The following is a 24,855-nucleotide window of genomic DNA, read 5'->3' as shown; positions in this document are numbered from 1 at the left end:
TTGATTTTCACCAGTGTGGGCTTAATATGCAGGGTTGTGTCCCTCAACCTGTGTCTGCATCATTTTGTGGGCAATATCCAAGGCAGTGGGAAGGATGTGCTTGTGCGCACATTGCCTGGGCACCTGTGCCTCTGTTTCTTTCAGCCCGTGAATGAAAGATGCTTTCTTCTCTCTCCCAGGACACTCATGGGACCATACGGGATGGATCGAACCGTGCATTGCTTTGATTTCTATGATTGTGCAAACGGGCTGGGTGAGTACTGAACCTCTGCAAGGGACATCAGGGTGGGCTGGGGTAGCTCGAACACCCCCTCAGTCCCCAGCCCCTGTGTCTGATGTGCTTCCCTATGTCAAGTCTGATACCTCACAGAAATACTGGTACTTGTGCCTGCCTGTGTCCAGCATCTGAAAGCACCTTTTGCAGCTTGGAGGTTAAAATAAAGTCAAAATCCCGATTAATTCCCTGTTGATGGTGAGCAGCCGCAGTGCTGAGAGCTGTGCAGGAGCCTGGGACGAGAGCCCCTCCCCTGAGCAGGATGGGGCGAGGGAAAAAAGGCTTTTCAGGATTTTCAGAATTAATTAAATTAAAATTTAAAACTTAAAACATTTTAAAATTAAAATTAATAATAATAAAAAATAAATAAAATGCTAAGCGCTTCCCAGCTGCCTGTCCCCCTGGGAAGCCACCCCGGCAGGTGACGCAGGGTGCTGCAGATCTCCTGGGGACCGGTCGGTATGAGTTGTTTTGGGAAAGTTTTGCCCACGGGTATGGGTATGAGCACTGAGCGAGTCAGACATCCATCCACGGCACTCTGAACATCAAAGCACAGAAGAGGAGGGAAAAGCGATGGTCAGATCCATCAGAATGTGAGAAAGAGTCACAGGATCATGAAAATCAGCCCAAAAAGACCCAGCACGGCATCTTATCGGACGTCTGTGTATCCAGCAGCACAAATACTGGTGCTCTTCCATGGCCTTTATAAAAAAGCCAGCAGGATTTCCTGGGGTCCACCAGGCAGTCTCCTCCATAATTTTTAATTGTGAGTGCAGCCCACCATCCCGCAGAGCAGCTGTGGGCCCCTTGATGAGGTCCCTGGGTGACAATTTGGGGACCCCTCCTGAGAAGTCCAACTCACAGAGAAACCGGTTCAGGTTTCCTGAGACTTGACGTTAATTATAGTTTCATTATCAGCTGTTTCCAGCTCTTGAGTAACAAGGCTTTCTGCCATGGAGGAACAGCTTTGCTGACTCTTACCCCAGTCTTCTGTTCACGAGGTTCATGGCAGCTCAGAGAAATGCCTTTACTCGGTGAATATGATATTTTAATCTCCAGAGGTGGATTTGGTTGAGTTGATGGGATTTTAGCTGTTGGCTTAGATTAGCTCGTTAAAGGAGGAGACCCAGAGAAGCCTCACCGGGCTGCTGCTGACCTCTGCAAGAAGCACACAGATGTTGCAGCTCACTGCGAGCCACTTTGCTGGGGCCCAGTGCTCCTCCTTTCCCCCAGTCTGTGGCCAGAGGGTCTTTGCAGGGTCTCACAGACCCTCTGCAGGGTCTTGTGGATTTTCTAATGCCACGGTCAGCTTTCTTCGTCCTCTCCTGTGAGGCTTGAAACACCCAAGACAAGCAATTGTCCTCTAGAATTCATCCCTCTCCGCTGAGGACCAGTGCTTGCAGGAGCCCTATGTCTACCATAGGTGTAGCTGCTCACAATGTGTTTTTTGGGGAAAAAATGCGCCTTCATGAGTTTTTTTGATGGTCAGATGTGGGTGTTATTCCAGCAGAGTTCCTTTAGAGCAGCATCAGCCCACTCGGTGCCAGTGTGGCAGGTCAGCGTTTGGCCCCAGGTCTGTTGCTCTGTGGCTTTAGGTGGAAACCCACATGTGAACCTCAGCAGAAGTTCAAAGGGGTTACCTGGCGGCTCCTAAAACCTGAACTTGGAATTAAAGAATAGCCATCAAAGGGAAGCGCTGATTAAGAAGCATTTCTCAGAAACACCGAGATCCCATTATCTTGACCTTCATCTTCTTAGGACAGGGCAGCAAGTGATTCACCTCCAATCTGTCCCTTCCTCCAGACAGAAAAAGCTGGCTGGGGCTGCGAGATCAACAGGGGGATTAAGGGAAATGTAATTGAACATTGCTAGCTTAGGCGCAAGGCGGGCGGTCTCTCCCAGCAGACCGCCGGGAGTGCGGCACGGTGGCCAGGGGGTCAGGGTGTGCCGGAGATGATTACAGTTGGGCTAAACAACCAGATTAGCCAGGACACCCCTTGACCTGTGGTGTATGGAGACAGGCGAGATTAGAGCCTGAGAAGTTGAGAACCATGACAATGGCATTAGTGGGAGCAGGATTAGGTGCACCAGAGAAGCTTGAGGGTCTTGAAGAAATTTATAGGATGCTAGGAAATCTGAAGAAAATGTCCATCTTGGTCAGTCAAACCTGTACATCCACCCGGAGTTTCCCCGTAAATGTTTATTCTGCAAAAGAGAAAATACTGGAGATGTGGGCATCAGCTCCAGGACCTTTGCCAGAAAGGAAAGATTAAACAGAGGGATCCAAAATAGGCTAGATTATCTGGCCCTAAGTATTACTTAATAAGCATTATACTGGGACTTTGATGTTGCGATAATTAAAGAGCCGTTATTTACCTACACTGGGTCCCAAATATAAATTTGAATGATGTAAATGTTTATAAAATATGAAGACTCTGAGGAATACTACCACCACAATCTTTGATGATTCCGCTTTGTTGCAGTTGGTTCCAGGCTGTCCCATGGCTCAATCCAAACCTTGGCAGGGGTGAGCCCTTCCTCCTCCTCCTCCTCCTCCTCCTCACTCCGGTGGGGACTCCCCAGCGCAGCTCTGGGGGCAGGACTGGCACCCCCAGTGCCTCCGTGGTGAGGTGATGGGTAGGAGGGCAGTGTGGGCAGAGCCTGGAGCAGCCGGCTGGTTTGCCAGCAAGCGAGTTACAGGTCAGGGGGTTTTCCTCTCCCCAACAAAGTTTGAGTGTGTCTGGGAGCAATACTACGAGTAATCACCGATTTTAATAACAAGATCGGATTTTCTCCTGACATCGTTGGGGATAAAGGAGGATTTGTAGATACTTCAGCTATATTAAGCCATTATTTCAATTGATTTGCAGACACGAAAGGGAAATGAGTCATTATTGATTTGATACCTCGGCAGAGGAGCCTGTCGCAAGCAGGTCCTGCTGGGCTGCTGGGTGATGCTACAGCTGCGCCTCTTCTGAGATACAGTTTTTCACATGATTTGTATAATGCGCTTTATCATTCGTAATGACTTCAAGTTCCAGTGTGAAGACAGACATGGGATGATTTCTTGAGTCATCACCTTCGCTCAGCTGAGACTTCCAGTGTCCTCCTTGTCTAGGGAAACCAATGGGGCTTCACCTCTGCAGGACCCTCCATGCCAGAGGTTTCCCAAACCCACCCCGAGTGTGAGCCTGCTCCCCAGGGTCTCTCTGCCAGCTGGTGGCAAGGCTGAGAAGCTTTCAGCTGAGCATCCTCGGTGGTGAGCATGTTTCACCTTCTGTCAGTGGGCTTTGGGATGGCAGCATCTCCTCCCCGCTTTGGCCTGCAGGTGCCTGACCTGCCCCCATGCCTTGGTGAGGCTTGTGCCCCTTGGAGATACTTCTTTTGGGCAATATTTCCAATTTTAGTAAATTTCTTTAAAAATGCAATAGAGAACAATATTGATGCCTGCTCCTGAGGTGTTCTGCTGTGAGTACCCAGTGCCACCAGCAAAACAGCTCCTTGTAGATGCCTTCGGGGTTGGAGGGTTAAAGCATCAATCCCAGAGACTAAACTCCAGCACTCAGACAGGGCTGGGGTTTTGTGCTTGGGCGAAGCAGCAGTTGGGTGCATATAGGAATGAAAAATTGTAATAATCTGGCTTTAATCACAATTATAATGTAACGGTGACTTGAGAGACAAGGTATTTCCCTAGAAGTAGCTGAAAACTACAAGGGTCCTTAAAGAAGAGGTTGGGTTATAAAAGGAAGGGAACTAGGGATGGGATTAGTGCCATTGTCCCAAGTGTTCCCGATCGAGGGTCCACTCTTCCCTCCCCTTTCACAAAGGGGTCTCGTGTTTTGCTCTGCTCCCCTGGAGGGAGGCACTTCTCGCAGGGGGGTACTTCGTGCAGCCCAGGACCTCACCGTGGCTCACAGTAGCTCATCAGCCCGGAGCAGCAGCCAGAGGGTGAAGCTGGCCTGGCCGCTGGCAGTGCCCCCCTCTGCGGAGCCGCCTGTCCTCAGCGTGCCCTGCTGCCCAGAGCAGCAAAATGCCTGACTGGTGGCTCTGAGGAGAGATTTGTTAATTAATCCGGGATTTTTAATCCTTCTGTCCACAGCCCAGATCTTTGAAGCAGGACTTAATGAGCCCTGGAGAAATAAGTATCTTGGGCTTTTTCCTGCCAGCCAGCTTACGAACAGCAGAGGGGCCAGGTCCCGTGGCCGGCGAGCTGGCAGTGCGGAGCGTGAGCCCTTTGCCAAGGTGCTACAGGGCGCCCGAGCCACGCTGCCACAATGAGGGGTTCAAAGCCACAGCACAGGTCACCCCTGCAGCCTGGCTCCTGCCTCTGGGCTGCTCCCCCCGGTCCAAACCCTGCTAAAAAGTGGCGGCTCCTGATGCGCAGCTCTGCCATGGGTGGCAGCTTGAGGCTGCACGGGAGATGCTGCTGGAGCCTGGCAGGCAGGTGGGCTTGCAGGGGGGATGTCCTCACCACTGTACTGAGCCTGGGGCTTGTTCAAATGCTGCACCTGGAAGGGTGTCTCCTGGGGAAAGCACTTGTCTCTGGTAATGTTTCCAATGACAAATCTTAGCAGAGACATGAATGCGGGCTGAGACAGCCAGAAAGCAGCAGTGTTGAACTTGGACCTGTTGGAGCGGGTCCAGAGGAGGCCACAAGGATGATGGGAGGCTGGAGCACCTCTCCTGTGTGGGCAGGCTGAGAGTTGGGGTGGTTCAGCCTGGAGAAGACAAGGCTTTGGGGAGACCTTACAGCAGCCTGCCAGGGCATAAAGTGGGCTTATTAGAAAGATGGGGGCAGACCTGTTAGCAGGGCTTGTTGCAATAGTTTAAAACTGTTACCCCTTGTCCTAAAAGAGGGTTGATTCAGACTAGATATAAGGAAGAAACTTTTTGCTGAGGTTGGTGAGACACTGGACAGGCTGCCCAGGGAGGTGGTGGATGCTCCGTCCCTGGACACATCCAGGGTCAGGCTGGACGGGGCTCTGGGCAGCCTGATCCAGTGGAAGGTGTCCCTGCTCCTGCAAAGATCCCTTCCAACCCGACCCTTCTGTGATCCTGTGAGCTCGGGGCTGGGGAAGGTGGCTACTCCTTGCCTGGGCCCTTCTAAGAAGCGGTGTCCCCACCGCAGTTGCCCCGAGCAGGGGCTATCTCATCTGCCTTCAGCTTTGGTGTTGTTTTGGTGGCTGCACCCTCTTGCTTCTGCTGCTGTGTGTGCACTGTGGGGCGTACATGGGGGTCTCCACAAATGGTTGTAAAAGGGGTGTCAGGCCATGCTGCCATGCCTGGAAACTGCCAGAGGCTGCATCCTTCTGAGACAGCCTGCAGAAACTGCAATTCTTCTGCCTTTGTGTCATGGACACTTCTTTTTCTGCCAGGTATTAAGGTAATTGGTGGCATCAAGGAACTCACTGGAGAAGAATATGGAGTTTATGTCAAGAGGATTCTTCCAGGGGGTGTTGCTTATGTGGACGGTGAGTACAGAGTGCCACAAGGTCTGAGAAAAGCCAAAATCCAGTGTATTTATTTTGTATGTTGCCTTAGTAGACATTTCAGGTGCTTCCTCCCAGATTTTCCAGCAGCGGGGATATTTTTTTAGTGTGGCAGTCATTGTGACATCCGACAGCAGCCTTGGCTTGGCCTCTCAGCGTATGTACAATTGTTTCATGTCTTTAAAGCAAGATCTATCTCTGCCACACAAAGAACCTCGCTTTCCTTCCTGCCATTTCCCACGTGTCACCCACTGCCTGTAGCCCCAAAATGACCTGAGATCCCTTTGGAAATTCTGCTGTGCTCTGGGCCACTGATTTCATTCTGAGTATCTTCAAAAAGTAGGTATTAGGCAGCGGTCTGCAGAGTTAATTTTTTATAACTTAAGCCAAGAAGAGATTCCCTACCCCTCCACACACCCCCACTCCTCCCACCACGTGTTACAATAGTGTTTTTCATCTAATAAAGAAAAATAAATCCTGAACAGGTGGAAATGCCACTTGTGGTTTTCCACCTGACCTTGAAACTGAACGAAGTAAAAGCTTTATTGCATTTTTTGGTTTTCCCTTTTTTGCAGCTTCCTAGAGCAGAGGCAGTGACGTTGGCAGGGGTTGTTAGGGAGGCTGCAGGAACTTCATCTATGGGCATCTTGAAAAACAGGTTGGATGAGCATCTCAGAGAGCGACCTATGCATATTTCATCCTGTCTCTGGGCAAAGGAAGGAACTGCCCAGCCTCTCCCAGTCCCTTCAAGCTGTATTTTCTGCATTTTCTATCCATTAGTTTTCTTTTCTAGGGCGCCTGCAGCCAGGAGACCAGATTCTGGAGGTCAATGGAGATTCCCTAATTGGGGTTACAAGCGAGAGGTACCCTATCCAAATGGAAATTTTGCATTCCTGTTGCTTTTGTATAATTCTGTGAAGTGGTTTAGGCTGAGGGTTGCACAGAGGACACCGGGATATCGCTTTGTCTGTGCTCTGATGCAGCCAGTGCTGTTCCCGAGAGCCAGCTTGGGAATTCTCAGATGAAAAGTTTCTGTGTAAAGACAGACCAGTGAACCCAAACTGTATTTGTGGGATATTGGGACATTTCCCCCAAATACTGGGGGTTTTAACAGCTCCCCACAGCCCCACTCTACCTGCTGCAGCTTCCCAGCAAGCCTGATAGCTCCCAGCACAGGAGATCTGTCAGTGCCCCAGCCTGACAGCGCCACTCTGTGCGGTGGATTCCCTCTGGAGCTGGAATCCAGCCCCTCAGCTCCCCACCAAGGAAATAATTAACTGATCTGGAGGAGCACCACACTTTTGGGACGTCCCTTTTCCATTAAACATGGAGCTAGCCCGCTGGCTGCCTTGCATTCCTGGATGGTGTACTTAGCCTGGACGGGTGCTTGGGAAGCAGCACAAGGAGCTTCTCCTGCTCCCAAATGCTTGGAGGGGCTGGGTTTGATGAAGGTCCCCCTCCCTGAGGGCATCCTTGCAGCTGCAGGGGGGCTGTGTCTGCCCCCCACCCCCCAGCACGCTGCCCTGACTCCCACAGGGTCGCCTGTGTTTTGAACCAGAAAGCAGCCATCCCTGAGACAGAAACTTCCCGAGGTGGCAGATGCACTAGGAGGTATTTGTTCACTACCATGTGCATCTTCTGGGTCCACTTCGTTAGCAGGAACTTCTAATTTATTGCAGAAGTGGGAAAATCAGCCTGCAACTTGGCCCCGCTGCCAGGGCAGGGGATGGGGCTGCTCCGTGGGTATCAATCTGGGAAAGGTCACTCGCCTGCTGGTGGGGTCTGCCCCACCGTGGGTCCCTGCTTGGTTTGCCATGAGCTTTGATATGCAGCTGGGCGAGCTTGGTGGAGCGCCGCTGCAAGCCGGTGCTGATGTTCTGTGGTCCTTGCCTTGCAGGGCCGTGGACATCTTGAGGACAGCGTCGGCCACCAGCCACATGCGCCTTCTTATAGCCCGCGATGATGATGCCAGGTAAGGGGTGTCATCGCATGCCAGGAGGGGGGAGCGCGGCGCTCGTTGGCACCACAGCTGCCTTTGAGCTAACCAGGCTCAAAACCCATGGTGAAGACCAGGGCAACTGAGGGTCTCTGATAACTGTACACGGGTAGGAATGTGCTGGAGCTGTGATGGGAAGGGAAGCAAAGCTGGTGGCTCCAGCTGCAGATGTGGCTCCAGCCCAGCCTGTGCCAGGTCTGTGGGCCATCCTGGCATCAAGCAGGTTTCCACAGGCATTTCACTGGAGAGGAGCAGGGCAGCTCCAGCCTCGGCTGTAGGGTGGATGGGCTCCTTCAGCTCTGCTGCACGGTGCTGAGCTGCCTGTGGCTCACCATGTCCTGCACAGAGCTTTGGGTGAAGATGTGCAGGGACAGCAGGATCTTCCCTTCCCTTTCCAGTTAGACCCATTGAATTAAGGTCATCCATCACTACAGGATTCCTCCTTCTTAGAGGATAAGCAGTTTCTCCCTGAAACCTCTTCCCTCGCTGCTTCCTGGAAAACCTCGCTTTCTCTAGAGAGGCTTGGAGGAATCAAAAGGAGAAGGACAGGGTGCGGTTTTGCCTTGGCTGGATTTAAGCTGTGTGAGACTCTGATGGTGTCATGAGGGAGGGCAGGGTTGTGGAAACCAAGGTATGGGATGAGTGGGGTCTTTCCTGGCATCCCCTGGGAGATCAGGTGCAATGTGCCAGTGCATCCTCTCCCTTGAATAGAAACACAGGTCTGGAAAAGTGAGGTGCACCGGGAACCACAGAAATGCAGGCGGGTTTAGGCGGAGCGTGGCTGTGGGCAGGTGGGCTGTGGTGCCGAGGCTCCGCACTGCGCCTGGGTGGCTGAGGAACACCAAGGCGTTTGCTCAACAACCCCGCATCCCGTTAGCGTCGCAGATGATGGCTTCATTGCTTATCCATCAGCAGCTGTGGAGCGTTACTGCCTTAGCAGATCAGTGAGAGTGCTGTAATGACAGGGATGAGGGTAATTTTGACACAGTAAAGTACTGGTGGAAGAATTAGTTGCTATTAATGATGGACTGCTTTTTAATCTATGATCTTCGGGTGAAAATAACATCTCAAATTATTATATTAACTGCAAGTGCTTCAGCAGGTGCTGAGGAAGCACTGCAGGGATGGTTCCTCCAGCTGAGTGGCTCCCTGTGCCCAGCGGCAGCAGGACCGGCTCAGGGGAACACTTCATTTCTCAGCCAGAGCCCCCAAAGCAGGTTTTCTGCCTTCACCCGTGCTGATCTGTTCCAAGCTGTTCAGGCAACATGATGTGCCTCCTAATATCTTAAATTGCAGCAGATGTTTCTTAAAACATACGCACGTGTGGCTTTGTCAGCAGCTCCAGCTCCTTCAGGCATCTGTTGGCAGTCCCGGATCGCCCCACTACGGAGCTGCTTGAAAACCCACTGAGGGAGGCAGGGAGGGCAGCGGAACGTTAAACAATTTATTTGGCTTCTGTTTGCTCTTGGTTATCTGTTAAATCTGCAAAAGGTTAGCCGGTGGGAGAGTGGGGAAGTAATCAGTTTATTTATTTTTTAAAAAAAAGATTTGCAGAGATTTCGCTTACATAATCATCTCACAAACTGTTCAATACACGAATACATATCTCCAGGATTAAGGGCTGTGGAAACGGGGGAAGGATTTTTCTGCTTTCTGCTTTTTAGTTTTGTCTTTATTTTATTGATGCTCTATTATCTTTTAAATCTGTCCTTGAGTGTGGGTGAGCCGACAGCCCTCTGTCTGGGCTGAAGCAGGCACTTTGACTTCCCAGGGGCCGTCGGCTCCGGAGGGGATACCCATGGAGACGCCACCCCGTCAGCTCCCGTGGGCTGAGGGCAGCCTCACACCTTCCCACTGCCTGGCCAAGCGGCTCATGAGATGTGAAAACTGCAGGAAGGCGCGGGGAGGAGCGTAATTCAGTGTGTTTGCAGATACTCGCATGCAGGTCATCTTCATAAACGCTGGAGGAGGAAATGTAATGGGTTTGGAAGGCAATCCAACCTGCCTGCCAATTTTCCCAATGACTCAGCTGAGTAGCATTTTGTTGTGGTTGCCCTCAGGTGAATTTGACTCATAAACGCTATTATTTGTCCCTGGAGTTAATTATAGGCCCAAATTACCTGTGCTCTTAATGGAATTCAGTCCTGGCGCGTATAAGATGCATGTTTTCAGCCTGTCGCATCAGACATGCTGCAGAGAGCGGCAATAATGTAAGGGCTTAAAGCAGAAAATTCAGATTTAGAGCTGGACACACTGGGTTTGGATGATGGCTGGATCTGATTTTCGTCTGTGCTCATCTTTAGCTAATGAGCGTAATTTTATTGCATACACATAATTATTGTTTATTCATTCTCAGCCTGAAAGTTACAATAGTTCCTTGTTTCTCTGCGTTGCACAGATATCATCCTGGTCTTTCAGGTTTATCACTGTGAGAAAGCCAGTTTGTGCTGCACCTCCTAGTATTCGCATGATAAAATGCTAAATACATTGCATCTTCGCATGATATGCGCAGTCATCTTGGTGGAAATGGGTTGTTGCATTAAAAGGGCTTGCACAACGAGCGGTGAGGGCAGTACTCTGCTTTTCTGCCAGTGCACAACCAATACCCAGAATCGGCAGAGAGGCTGCCGCCGGCGCTCGTGCCCAGCCTGGTGCCAATGCAAGGCAATCCCTTTTTCCCTGTGAGCCCTGCGTGTGACAGTGGCAGCTCAGCCCACGGGTTTGTTCATCCCAGCACTTGGTGCTAAACTAGAAGGCAGTGCTGGGGCTAACCTGGCAAGCCTGGAGTGTCCCAGCATCGTTGGCTGCTCCTTGGGGAACAACACACATCCTTACATAGGAGCTGAGGTGCACCTCTGCATGTCACTGCTTCCTAGGCATTAATGGAAAAGCAAAGCCCAGCAGCGGCGCGATGTGCTGCCCCGCACAGCCAGCGCAGGAGGGCTCACAGCTCGGGGTGTGCCAGGACGGACCTGGGCTCTGTGCCGGAGCTGCTGCTCCAGAGCATCATCCCACCCAGACAGCTGTGGCAATGCTGCAGCTGCTGCGAGCTGGGAGCGAGAAAATCTGCTTTTGTGACGCTTCTGCAGTGCTTTGGGTTCGCGATTCCTGCTGACCTGCAGGCTTTGGGATTTTTGAGACAAGCTATTGATTTATCAGGTGTCACAGGCTCCTCTTTCTTCCCCAGCTGTGGCACAGAGCTGAGGTTTCCAGCCACCGTGGTCTCACATAACCTTTGATGTAGGATTCACCCTTTGTTCTCCCAAGAGCAAAAGGGCAGGACAAAAAGGTATTATGAGATAAAACAACAATATTCTGCAGGAAGATTGACCCTGCCGCTGCTTAATCTGTAGCAAAGTCAGCCTACAGCTGGCTGCTGCCAGCAAACCCCATTATCCCACCCGATGCTGTGGGGCTGGCTGAAGACTGTGCAGGTCCACGCTCTGTCACAGGGATCCTCCAGTGTCTGTGTCCTAATGAAAAGAAGCTGGAGAAGGGATTGCTAAAATGAACTTTTCACCTAATACAACCCCATGAATTATTTTTTTTTAAATAAAGCTGAGCATCCTACTCCTGCAGGCACCTGGTAATTGAGAATGTTTTAGTAAGGGTCAAATTTTAAATATTAAAGACATCTTCTGAAGTCTCTTGGTGTCCGAAAGCGCAAAGCAAAGACCTGTTGGCATTCCTTCAGTGTACTCGTTCATTAATCGGCAATGTTTGGGCATCATCTGCCCACTTGCAAGTTCCTTCAAATACAGCACTGAGCACAAAATTAATTCTCAGGAGACTGACACCAGAAAGTGTATTGCTGGCTGCTGGGATAAGCGTATGCTTCAAGTTAGTCATGTGTTTATGTCCTTGGTGGGACTGGGGCTTGCCGTATTGACCAACAAAGCAGGAGCTGGGACAGCGGCGTGTGACGTAGCCTTTAGTCACATCGTCCCTACAGCAAGTGGCTGGGCTGGAGCTGGGCTTGCAAAGCAGCCCTGGGCTCGGAGCTCATTGTTCAGGTTCCTGAGCAAATAATGATAAATAGTCCTTTGTGGATGAGCTTAACGACATGAAATAAACAACAACAAAGAACGCTCAGGTTATATATGCCCTTGCTGAGAGTTTGACAGCACGGATCGGTGATTGGGTTTGCATTGTTTAGCACGGTTTAAAGAGCTTGAGAGCTGCCAGACTAGTTGCATTTGCATTGACTAAGAGTTTTTTAGCCATTGTTTTAAGTTCATAGCCTGTGTTATGCTCTGATGGATTATTATCTGAGGAAAATGTAACAATGGATGACCACAGGAACACCCAGCCCAAAACAAAACCCCAGATGCTGATGGCTTGGTAACCAGTGGAAATAATACGTTAGCTTCCAGCAGGTTAGACCTGCCATTGCAATAGGTCAAGGAGGGATAAAGGCCATCGCTGCATGAGTTACCAGTGAATCACCTACAGGAATACAGAGGCTTTACTGGAAAGCTAGAAAAATTCTGCTAAGGTAAGATCCATCCAAGGCTTAACCTAGAGAACCCCAGAGCAGCAAACCACTGTCCTACTGCTATAGGAGCTAAGCTGTCCTTTCACTTTCTCAGTGCTGTTACGTATGTTTTAGTGTCCAGTGCTATGAAACTGCCTGTTAAAACAGTTTTGTGGAAAGTCGGGTTTCTGAACAAAGTAGTTGTCTTTTTTTAAGGTCCTGGGTTTAGTTGATAAAGACAATAGTGTTGGTGCAAAGTACTGGGATTCACCAAGGCATTCCACTAAGCATTGTGTGAGGGGTTTAAAATTAGCGTTAAATGGAATGAATAAGGCGTACATTTGATGGCAATATTAGATAAGGCAGGCGCTGGTCTTTGAAGTTTGTTAATGAGCTGGTTGTTAATGGGAAGATGTAAATTACTGAGAGCATTTCCAGCAGGAACCTAAGGAGCTGATGATTCATTCATCATTTAATATTGTTGACTCTAATCTAGCCAATAATATAGAACATCTGTCCCGGTAAAGTACGCAGATGACACAACGTCTGCTTGTGTGTAAGGGCAGTCTCCTCACTGAGGAAACTTTGCTGTGGTTGGTTTCCTACAGATTTATGTCTTGAGCTTGTCTGACTGTCAAGTCTGAGAGCTAGCCGCTCATAACCAGGCTTTTCCCGTGGCTACAACATCAAGAAGGCACTTTCCCATGGGGATTCCCTCGTGCCTTCAAAGCGGACATCTAATATTGTTACCGCGGCCACAGAAACAGCACTTTCAGGGTCTCTCCCCATTGCCTGGCTGCTTATTTAATGACACGTGTAACAAATTAGTCATCCTTGAAGCCTTTCTCTCTGCCAAAAGTTTGGATTGGTCAGGTAGTGTTGGGTTATGAAGGAAGAGGACCACGCAGTCACAGAGGGACAGCACGCTCCTGGGAGCGAAGAGCCGGTGTGGCAGGGATGGGCGCAGGAGGCTGATGCTGGACTGTGGCATCCCCTTTCCATGCCTCCTCATCCAGAAGGATGAGAGAGAGCCTCATGGGAGTTCAAAGAAGGGTTACAGAAATGATGCAGGAGCTGGTAAACATGGTTAATGGTGCTTCTTAATGGGGTTTAAAAACTCAAGATGTTATACTTAGCAAAAGGAAGGTCGCGAAGCAATTCTCCTGCTGTGTACAGGCAGTTACAGTTCATCAAGGACTCAATGTGCTCGGGTTGTTATGTGGTGGTCACACTCAACCTGGAAGCAAAACATTAATGAAGGCACTTGGGCACTGAGCCAGCTTTCTGGGGGATGCTGTGGATGAGATTGCTTTGCAGAGAGCAAAGGAATCTCATCCACAGATGTAGCAAGCAGGGGGGGTTACCTCAAGATGGAGGGATGTTGCTAAATGTTTGTGGACTGCCATTCCTCCCTGTTCCTGAATTTACTGACAAGCCCTTCTCATCCTGATACCTGTAACTTTAGTGTGTGCCTGCTGGTTCAGCATCTGCAGCCATGAGCTGCTGGGAAGAGCAGAGAAGCCTGTGCTGCCCCAGCATGCTTGGTGTTGTGTGTGCAACTCTTTGTTAAGGTCTCACGCTCCCAGAGTTCATCTTAGGCGTGTGATGTTTACGGAGGACATCACCACGGATGAATTCAGAGAGCAGGCTGCTGCTTTTGCATGTGCTCCAGAAGCCATCTCCCACCTTTAGCAGGAGCTGCTTTCTGTCTAGGAAAGGAGGAGAAAAAAAGAGAGAAAAATCTATATTTAACTATTCTAGAAGGAGTCACAAATAGGCCAAGCATTTTTGTTTTATGTTTGCATAGTTACAGCTCCTTCTGACAGCCTGTTTAATTTGTGCAGTCAGAACTTCTGAGCTTTATAGTTGGAGCTGAAATTATTCCAGCTGATTCCCAGGAGGGCCCACACGGCAGGGGTGCAAGGCAGGGCTCCTGTGCTCGTCTGCCCCCTCGCAGGAAGGACAGTCCCCAGCACTAGTGCCTGCCCGTGCATCCCCTCCCAGCTCCCCTTGCCCATGTTTGCCCTCAACACTTTCCAGGGCAGGGAAGAAGCACACGGAAGCTCTGGCCCATTGCAGGAAAGCTGCACTGCCATGAGGTTGGTTATTGACCTTAAGCCTTGCATAACCTGTTGAAACCAGGGGGGTTACCCTCATGCTTGAGGAAGCTCCATCTGCTCCCCATTGCTGGAGGGCACTGGCCCTATGGACTTGGTAGTAAGTCACTGCCATCAGAGGCACCGTTGCCATGTGATTGGATGGAGAATAGTTTTGAGCAGCAGCTGACTGTGCTATGTTTTGTTTCCAGGAGAGAGTTCTCTGAGCTGCTGGAGAAGTTCGGCTCCCAGAGCAACACCGGCTCAGCGCGGAGCTCGCCGATCCTGCATGGTGGCAGTGAGTAGCTCAGCATGCCTTGGGGGGGAACCAAAAGCCCCTCTCTCTCTGCTGAGAGTTTTCTTTATCCCAGTGTTATTTTGAAGGAGTTCTGATTGGATTTGTGTAGGTGTTTGGGTGGAGGTTTAAAGGAAGAGAAGTCCTGCTTGTCCTTACTGCAAGCACTCAGCGTGTCCCCAGGTGCAGAGCAGCCGGCACGGCCAGTCCTGCCTGCACAGAGCAAGCACAAAGCAAAGCACCCAGCCAGCCCCCTCAGGGGGAGCAAGGCAGAATTGAGTTGGGGTCACAACCACACCCCAGATCCCCAGACTCTGCTTAGCTGACGTGCTGGTCAGGTAAACCCACCAGTACCCGTCTCTGCAGGTGCAGCTTTCTGCTATGGATTTCAGAGCGTTTCAGTGACCATTACTTTTCATTTGCAAATGGGAAATTTTTAATGAGATGCAACAAAGTTAACCTAAGTGAGGTGCCAGTGCATCAAATCACGTACGCATGGGGAAAGCAGCTGTCCCGCTGGCTTGGCATCCCACCAGAAAGCTGCCAACCCTTCCCCTATGGCAGAGCTACGTGGGGCTGGCAGAAGGGTGACAGTCCCATGCTGGAATTGTGTCAAGGAGGCTGAATGTTTCCTCTCCACGAGCAATATACTGATGCCCTTAACTACCATGGGGTTTTCCCAAAAAACCTAGGAAAACAGTGCCAGCTCTCAGTGGCAGAGTTGGGGGGCGGGTGATGCTGGAGTATTTACATTCTCTGACTTTGCTGTTCAGGTCGATACCTGGAAAGTACCTCCTCGGGCTCCTCCTCGCGCTCCCAGAGCCCGCTGCTGCTGAGCCCCGCCAATTCCCACGGCCCCTTCATCGGGAACCCGGCGCACCCCCCTCATGCACAGTACGTAGAGGTCGCGTGGGGCTGCCCTTGGTCGGTCATGAAGATGCCACCAACCATCTAACACTCTTAGGGGTACATCCAGTAAATAACTCCAGTGCTTGAAGAACTTTGTTCCATCCGTATGTCCTCTACACTGTTCTATCACCACAATGGCTAAGAGACCACAGCGTCTTCTAGAAGTCCTCATTGTAGCGGTGTCTTGACTGTTCCTGGGAAGCCTGTTCCCAAGAACTGAAAATGTCCCCCGCTGAGGCAGTCTGCAATCTGCTCAGCCAGCCACGCAGCTGCCCCTCTTCCTCCCCTCTGAAACCGGGGGGGAAGCCGTGGCTTGCAGCCTGCTGAGAGCATCCTGCACATCACCTTTACAGCCCACGTCATGGGCGGCGTGCTTCAGGCCAGCGCTGCTTTTGGAAGGTGTTTCAGGAGTCTGGTGTCTATTGCCCTGCTCCTGGCACGGTGACATTGTGGAACAAGAGCACAGGTGCTGCCCTCTCAATGCAAACGCTCCTGACGCCTTTTGCTTTGGTGTCAGCAGCGGTTGCCTACAGACACCGCATCCTTTTGTCTCCAGAGTGTCTCCTGGAGCATGTGTTTTCATGTGGTCATCTGTCCCTTTCATACTTCACAGGGTCAGGGTTTGGACAGGCAGAGCTTGTTTTTCTGCGGAGTCTCGTCTCCAGGGTGCTTGGGGTTGCCCTTCTCAAGAGGGACAGCTCGAAGGGTGTTAGCAGTCATGGAGCTGGGACCATTTGTCCCCGGGGCTTGCAGCTTTCCTTCTTTTGCCAGCATAAACAAGCCAAGTCGCCTGTAAGAGAATCAGCCCTCGCTGCAGAACCAGTAAATCCTCTTGCTAAATACCAGCTTATTAGGGATTTGCAGAGGACAAATATTTGGCACCAGAGCTTTAAGCTGCTTGCATGGAGTGAGAGACCCTTACAGAGGAGAGGCCAGCTCATCTACTTGGCAGCTGGTTTGGTTTGGATGAGCTAGACACCCTTGCTCTGCTGTTAACCCGCTCCAGGCTGCAACATAGGCTAGAGGGGACCTGGTCCGGTGGCCTCCTGGCTCAGCACTGCCATGCTGTGCCATGTTCTACTTGTCCCCGTGCTAGTGCCAGGCCCCTGTGGTCTTCTCCTGTGAGCAGCACAAGCCATTTGAAACCAGGGACCATTGATCGCAGCTGAGCCTTGGTGGTCAGCTGCAGAGATGTCATTTGGGCCAGGGGTCCTTTCATGCGTGTGGCTGCTGTCCCTTCTGCTCATGGCAGGTTGTCCCCAGGTTGTGGCCTCTCATCATCACTTGAGCCATCCCACTGAGCAACGGGACTCAGATACGATTTACTCTCACCACAGATAGTGTCTGAGACTTTGATTTGAACGGAGGCATTTAATGCTACCTTCACTGATATCGTTTTCCTGAAGTATTTCTCAGAGCGATGTTTTTTCATGAGATTAAGACGTATGCTGCAGGAATGCAGTCCCTTTCCTCCACAAGGCCAGCTGGCTCTTTGAGGGGGCCCTGCCAGGCTGGGGGGTGCTGGCAGCACCCTGCACTGTCACTGGGGTGTCTGACTGCTGGGGATGGTGCTGCTGGGGAGCACAGGGCGGTTACGTGCTGGTGCCACCATGAGCCATGGGATGCACAGCTATCCTTGGGTCTTAAATTATCAGATAACATGAGCACCAGAGATTGCAGAATGTTTGGTGACTGGCTGCTATGGAAAAAAACTGAAAAGGAGAAAATCCAGCTGCACCCAGCCCATGAGGAGGAAAAGACTCACTGACCCTCACATCCCACTGAATCCTTCCCCCAAACCTCCCTGTCGCAGCGCTGCCCCCCAGCCCATGGGTGATCAGTGAAATCCCTGCTCCCACAAACACTGCAATTGCACAGCCCCCTCCCAGCGTGGAGCCCCCCGCTGTGCCTGGTCTTGGTGTCCTGCTGGGCCCTGCCTTGCAGGCAGCTCCTCCAGGGTAGGGTCCAGCCTTATAACTGCTCCAGTTGCAGTCCATCCCTGACTGGGCAAGTTGTCTGTAGCACTGGCACAGAAGCAAATCACAGTGAGGCGGGTATTGCTGTGAAGGTGCTTAAGGGCTCATCTCTTAGGGCATCTTGCAAGATTTTGAGTCCAAACCTCGATTCAGACATAGTCAGCTGTGTATGCTGAGCTTCGCTCTGAGGCTGGCCAAGCTGTAAATTGCTGTCTGGTGATTTAGCTGGATTAAAACAATAACCACATCGATCCTTTGTGTGCTTTTGGCTATAAAACCTGAAAATGTCAAATATATTCTGGTTAAGCCATTAGTTTCTTCTCTCTTTATTTTCTAAGTGCAAACAAGTATTCCCCAGTATTTGGAATTATTCAGCCCAGTCGCCTTTGTAATGCTGAAGAGTGTCTGCTGAGAATGGGGGTCCTCAGCTCCTCTTTCCAAGGTTGGGTGGAAGAAAAGATGCAGAGGCAGAGAAGTTTGGGAGAAGTTAGAAGGATCGTGCAGGGAAAGAAAGCCAGGCAGAGTTTGTTCAGCGACATGGGAAAATCAACCAGATCACCTTGAGTCACCTGCTAACACCTCTCCCTTGCAGCTACTCCATTGAATCAGGAATCCAGAGCATTTCCATCGCAAACTCCTCTGGCTTGGGACTGACAATCAGTGGTGGATCCAACAGGCCTGACGGCCCCATGATTTATGTTCAAGAGCTTATGCCAGATGGTGACTGTTACAAGGTAAGTCAGCGTGGAGACCCTCAGTGACTTCGTTGTGGGGACCCCTCCTAGAGGCTGTAGCTGTTCTGAAGCAGCTTTTCTAAGAACAGATTAATAACAAATTGCACAGACTAATGAGATTTAGTGTTGCAGGAGAAGGCTTTGGGCAGAGAGAGATTCCTTCCCAACATTGAGACTTTCTCCTTCTTTGTTTAGGATGGTCGGCTCCGACCTGGTGACCAACTAATCGCTATCAATAAAGATTCTTTGGTGGGCAGCACACATGAAGAGGCCAGAAAAATAATTGCAAAAGCCAAATTCAGGTAGGCATAGAACACCTCTCCTGTCATCATCACTGTGCTCTTGAGTCTTAGGCAGAAACCCTGCATGTCATACCAATGCTTGGCTTCAAGAAGCATGAGGCTTATCAGTCCTAAATGGTGCTTCAAGATGGTCCTGATAGGTGGTCATATAAGGAAATCTTGAATGCATGGATCATCCTGAAGTGTAATCCAGACCTTCCCAATGTTCTGGTCCTTGTGAACATCCCCTGTCACTGCCTAGCAGAGTTCTGCAACAGAACTGGAGTTCGAACAAGCAACGCAGCTGGTGGAAACCCAGCTACACTGGTGTGGGCCACATGGACTCAAGTGAGATGATCCTAGAGAAAGAGCCACAAGCATGGAAGGTCTGAAAATTTGTGCCTTTTTTTTTTTTTTTTTTTTTTGTTAATAAAATGTTCTGTGTTTCTTGTTTAAGACACGAGGGAAACACAGAAGTGGCCTTTATTCCTGGAAGGGGGCGGTTGCATCCCGGACTGCCAGTTCATAACAACATCCCATCACCACCTCCAAAGGCTGTGGGAAACGGTCTGAGTTCCTGCAGACTGAAGGTCCACGTGAGGTCCCCAGAGGTAAGTGGAAGTTCATATCTAAGAACACAAACATTAGTTCTGCAATCTTTCTTTGATCAGAAAACTCTTCTTTAGGGACTCCATGGCAGTCCTTCTGGATGATGGAAAGTCTGTAGCGCTGATGTATGTAGCCCTGTTTGGCAGCCAGGTATTTTCAATCTGAAATATCGTTTCTTCTGTCTTGGGTTTGAGACAGCGAAGGATCTGTGGAGGTAATGAGAGGAGTTTCTTCTCCAGGGCCTGCATTCAGACCTGTTTTAGAAGTCTCTGGTTTTAAAAAAACAAAACCCTTCTGTGGATAGCAACCTGCATCTCATTCAATACCAGTCATAGAGCTGGAAGGGATCTCAGGAGTCAGTTTGATCTAGTCTCCTACTCAAAGGCAGGAACAACTCTTTGTTCTTAAAGACCTCTGATGAGGATGAATCTGCAGTGTTCCTAAGCAGCCTGTTTCTGTTCTTCACCAGTCTAATGATAAGCCAGGCTCGTTCTTCCCGTGCAGCCTAGCTCCATGTTGTGTTTGCAGAGACGAGTGCTCGAGCTGTGTGTGGTGAGACAGGATTTAACCACACCACCCTTGCAATAATTTAGGTCTGTGGTTGGATTCGGTGCATTTGTTGCTCCTCTCCTGGACGGGTGCAATGCCAGGTGTATCTCCTGCCCTCTTCTACGTAAACTTCCTTTAGGGAAGGCTGGATGGATGTTCTTTTCACAGAGCATCATTCACAAAACATCTTTGTTTCCAGACCCTGTGGAGAGATGGGCTTGCAAGCGTGTCATATGCATGTTGCTTTTGGGTGTACCAGGCTGGAGACGTGGTTATGAAAGGCAGCCTTAGCCCATATACGCAGAGCCGAGCAGTATAGTTAATCCTTCACCATCCAGCAGAACCTGTGCTCCTGTAATGTTGCACACCTATATAAAATCACACTGCCGTCTGGAATTAAATTGCTCCTTTCCTCACTTTGCTGCTAAAAGATGGGACTTCTAATGAGGTCTGGGCATCCACGCTAGGGAAAGCTTGCTCAGGCGCCCATGCTACCTGCCTGTATGCCCTCAGCACCAGTCCTGTGCCCCTCGCTGCAGTGACGTTCCCAGCTGTGGAAGCGCTGTCTCAGTGGTGCTCAGCCTATCTACCCTGTGACTCTATTTTTCTCTCTTGCTTGTGCTTTCACCCATGACCTGGCACTTAAGAAGGGGTATGCACTGCTCTCACCTTCCTGCCATGCTCACTGTGATAGTTACGTATTTTGGGTAAATAACACAACTGGCTGCACTCAGACCCAGGACTTCGCTGGGGGGTTGGATGCAGAGCTTTAGGAGAACCTCTATGGAGAAACTGTACAAGGTCAAATTAATCCCCAGCTCTCAATCACAATTACGGTAATGACAAACTCATTTTTCTATGGGTGACCAGAGATTTTGAGATGGCTCAGGAATGCGCCTGTGCCGAGTCCTCCCAGAGAAACTTCTGGAGCCTCTTTTGGCCCATCTGCACAAGGGGTGTACGTGGTGCCTTTGCTCTTTATGGGCCAGATGGGTTACTCTCTCTTGAACACCTAAATCTTCTGCTCTTTATTTACACCAACAGATTCTGCTTAGCAACCATCTGTGCTGTTTTGTCTTGTTTTTCTAGAATAGACATGAAAATAATTTCCCTGTGCTTTCTTTGTCACCGGACATTTGCCCACCCGAGCTTACTGTCTCAGGTAAGAGTCCTGCTAACTTTTTTTCTTTCGGGGGGTGGCAAACACAGCCTTGGCTCCTCGGTGCTGAGGGTGACCAGTGAAATTAAGTTTGATCAGTGTTCATATTGCTGTAGTGGAATCTAATGGGGTGACAGTGAGACTCAGCCTGCTGGGAGAGAGGGAAGACAGCAGCTTGGCTTACTCAATGGATAGTAATTATGTCCATGTTTGTCCGTAGTAGCAAATTTCTTTGCCAAGGCATTCAGAGGACCAAGGTATTCCATGGGAAACAGCTTCTTCCATTCGCAGCCTGTGATTCATTTGCAGCAGTGTCTTTGCACACATGCAAAGATCATGTCAGACTGCAAGGCTCACTCACTGCAGATGACGTTCCCTTCTGATGGGAATGGGTGGTCCTCGGAGACACAGTATAAAAGAAATCAAATAATGATAATTATAATGTACACAGCAACTCTGGGCATTATACAGGCATTAAGGATGCCCTCAGTTGGTCAAACTGGGAAACTGCTTATAGATGTGATTAAGTTAGATTTCTCTCTACAGCCAAGCTTCACTTTTTGCAATATGTTTCCCTGCTGTGTTTTCTCTCTGTGCTCTGAGTCCTCCACCTCTTGTGGGAGAGAGCCACTCTGTTCACTCGGTATGATGGCAGCAATGGGGGGTGAACTCAAACCACTCTGCAGCTTCACAGGTCCCTTAGGGATCACAGGAAACCTCAGTAACCCCCATGACCCAGTGTCCAGGGAGATGACCTCCAGCCAGATAGCCCATCCATGTCCCTAAGATGTGACGGTTACTCCTGTCCCAAGGAAAAGCTGGGCTTCCCCCAGCGAGCCCCCAGCAAGCGCTGCCCGTCATTCTCGCGGCCACGAGACAGCCCTTCCTCACCCACATGCTGCTGAGGCACCGGCCCTGCTCCTGAATCCCTGTGCTGCATTGTAATTTCCATCTGGAAGGCTAAGAGTGAGCATTGCGAGGTAAACTGTGTTTAGTCTGTACCTGGGATTAGTGGGAGAGACAGGGAGGAGACGGTGCTGAGCTGGATGTGCGTCAGTGCCCTGCTCCCAGGGGTGCCCGTCTCACCTTGGGCAGGCTCAGCGGGCACCAGCCTTCGCCTGTCATGCTCTGCACTTGCAGGGACCCTGGGACAGGGACTGCCCTCGCTCTGTCCCCCTGCCCCAAGCACCCTGCAGCCTTGATCTCAGGTAGGCTCTTAGGTGGCCCCCACCGACAGCCAGAGCTCCTGGTGACAGGGAGCAAAGCCCTGGGTCATGTAGGCAATCCAGCAAATAGCAATGACCTAATCGCTTCCTGATTTAGCTAGGGGATTTTAATTCACGCAGTTTTTTTAATGTGAAATGCTGAGGAGGCTTTGTGTCAGTGTTGTCATCCATGAAAACAGACAACTGGCTCTGAAAGAGCAGCAGCCAGACTTGGAGCTTGGGCCAGAGACTGCCTCTCTCTGGGCGTCTGGTGGATGCCCTGGATATCTCCATGCCAGAGCTGACAGCAAAGCCACGTGGAGCTAATCCTGATTAGCCATGCGTGGAAGGGTAATGGCTCTGCCCTTGAACTTGGAGAGCAAAGTGTTGGTGGCCGATCCAGCAAACCCACTTATTACCTCTTGCTGCTTCCCAGCTGCTGGTGTTAGAGGGTGGATGAACACCCGGATTAGGAGGATTACATTTGTGCAGCACCTCCGCTGCTCCTCGCTGCCTCCTCCTCACGCCGGGTCCCTGCCCAGGCTGTGGGCGTGCGGTGAGAAGTGCTCGGGGGTTCAGGAGGAGCAGTAGTGCTTGGCAAGACAGAGCTTCCTGTAATATCAATTGGGTCCCAGTAAGGTGAAAGAAATTGCTACCTGGGCAAATCCTGTGCCACTGGCAGGAGAAGGGCTTTTGTCACAGGTGTAGGCTGCCAGCCCGAGGGCAAGCAGGACAAGCGGCGAGTGGGCAGGCAGCGGGGGTGCCGGCACAGCACCCCTGACCCTGCTGGAGTCCGGCAGGGGAGCTCCCGGTGGGTAATGCCTTCTGCACCCCTCTTCCTGGGGAATGTCACACTTCCTCATGGACAAGGCTTAATTGTAATGGAAAAGGTGGGGTTGCCTCCAGGGCTGGGGGAGCACAGGTGGCAGGGCATGGCAGCAGGGCTTTCGCTCTGCACCCTTCCAGCTGTGAAGGCGGTGCTGGTGAGGATGAGCCATCTGCCAGCAGCTGGCTCTTCTGGTCTGATGGCAGCTTTTCACCAGCAAAGCACCTGCCGTTCGGGCCTCTTTCTCCCTCTGTGTCTGCTTCACGATGCACGTGGCTCCTTCTACCCAGAAAAACCTTCCTACCCCACTGAGGGAAAAGGGTTCAAGGCTTTTTGCAGTCTTGGGGAGGGAAAAAGTCTTGCACCAGTGTTCTCCCACATTGCTTTTAATCCATCAGTTCCCTTTCCCATGAGTGCTATTAAGGCCAGGGCTGCATTTTATAACATGTTGTGTTTCGGTTTGCTTAGTCCATTAGAGAAAACAAGAGCCAGGCAGATTTTGCTTTTTTTCCACAGATCACCATAACTACAGACCCCAAGACTCCACAAAAATTTATGATTGGAAATTTCCAAAGTGCTATTTTTGCAGTCCTAGGTCCTGGGATGAAACGTCCGATCTCAAATCATGCTGAAGCCCAGTTTCAGTACGGGTTTGCCCCAGTATCCAATCTTTTCACCGGTGGCCTAGTCCAGCCTTCCAGGACCAGATTTAGTAAATCCTGGTCTTTGATTTTTGGCCTGCTGCACACACATTGTATTTCATTCAACAGGAGTTCTGAATTTTGTTTTGTGGGCACCTCTTTCCTCTGCCCAGGTGTTCACAGACTCACAGAATGGTCAGGATTAGAAGGCACCCCTGGAGATCACCTAGGCCAACCCCCTGCTAAAGCAGAAAAGAAGCTAAAGCAGTGTTCCTCCATTAACATTTATTTTTTGTTTTTTCAGCACCTGCTTCAGCATCTAATCATAAAGCAGCTTCAGGCACCAAACCAAAAGTAGCGCTGGATCCCAACGTCCGGCTCAAGGATGAGAAACTGGAGCTGGTAAGTGGAACTGGTCCCTCACCCCGAAGCCAGGTCTCCTCTCAGTCCTCCCCCAAAGGTGTGCTGTGCAGAGGTGTCCCCTGGTGCCACACCTCCTTGCTTACAGCTGCCACATCCTTGGCAAACACAATGAGCTTACCTGAATGCTCCCCTTGTGTTCCTTTGCTGTGAAAGAGCAGATCAAGACCTTCCAGCTTTGATTCTTGCACCAATGTTGCACTTAGGCATGTGCAGACCACGCCAGGTACCAGCATGGGCGTCACTGCGTTGCTTGTTTTTTGGAGGGATTAAAAAAAATGCAAACCTGAATAGATATAGTTGGAGAGAAGGAGCCTGCCTGTTTGCACAGAATGAAGCTGTAGCACTTGATCAGGGCTCTGATCTGCAGGCAGCCCATCCTCCACCGAACAGCCTGCTCCAGCCTAACTCCCCTTCACCTCCCCAGGATACCGACTGGGCTGTGCTGGGAACGGCGGTAGCCCGGGCAATGCGGAGCGCAGAGTACTCAGAAAATTGCTTTCCTTATTAGCATCACGCTGCTCACATGCTACAATTAATTAATTAATCTGTTTTTTTGAGATAGAGGCATGAGAGTCAGCCACCAAACTGTATTTATTACCAAGAGTCTGGAACACAAAAAATCGGGTCTCAGCTTTTAAGTCGAGTTTGCTGGAGGTTGGGTCCAGCCTCTAAAGGTAAAAATGGAGAAGGAAGCATCAAGAAACATCTTCGTTGTGACTGAAGGGGCATTTAAACACACCTTGGCTCATCTTGGCTATTTTTCAAAGCTCCGGGGAGCTCCAGAAGTCTCTTCTGGCAGTCGCGCCTCCCTGGGATGTAATGCATTCAGCTCAGGGCTGCAGGTGGAGGCAGCTGCCCTCCAAACTTTCCGGTGCTGCTGTCGCCGGGGGGGTGACCTCGGGCAGCCAGGCGTGGGCGA

General features: G+C 50.6%; 1 protein-coding gene across 4 annotated transcripts in view; it reads left to right on the top strand.

Annotated features, from left to right (window-relative positions):
• The window catches only part of LOC102052647 (syntaxin-binding protein 4-like), a 52,282-nt gene that overhangs the window by 12,184 nt on the left and 15,243 nt on the right, over nt 1–24,855 (top strand). For all 4 annotated transcript variants that reach the window (XR_008731728.1, XM_027801878.2, XM_014278022.3 and 1 more), the window contains exons 2-12: nt 180–253; nt 5,650–5,745; nt 6,557–6,626; nt 7,661–7,735; nt 14,542–14,627; nt 15,398–15,518; nt 18,102–18,243; nt 18,439–18,545; nt 18,982–19,135; nt 20,772–20,844; nt 23,818–23,915. Coding sequence is in view for 3 of the 4 variants with exons in the window: in XM_027801878.2 (XP_027657679.1) it covers nt 180–253; nt 5,650–5,745; nt 6,557–6,626; nt 7,661–7,735; nt 14,542–14,627; nt 15,398–15,518; nt 18,102–18,243; nt 18,439–18,545; nt 18,982–19,135; nt 20,772–20,844; nt 23,818–23,915 (1,096 nt within the window). In the remaining variant the exon portion in view is untranslated. The remainder of the gene's footprint in view (nt 1–179; nt 254–5,649; nt 5,746–6,556; nt 6,627–7,660; nt 7,736–14,541; nt 14,628–15,397; nt 15,519–18,101; nt 18,244–18,438; nt 18,546–18,981; nt 19,136–20,771; nt 20,845–23,817; nt 23,916–24,855) is intronic.

This window comes from Falco cherrug, chromosome 4, assembly GCF_023634085.1.
Source record: "Falco cherrug isolate bFalChe1 chromosome 4, bFalChe1.pri, whole genome shotgun sequence".
Classification (NCBI taxonomy): Eukaryota; Metazoa; Chordata; class Aves; order Falconiformes; family Falconidae; genus Falco; species Falco cherrug.
The sequence above is the reverse complement of the archived record's forward strand: the minus strand, read 5'-3'. Positions and strand labels throughout refer to the sequence as shown.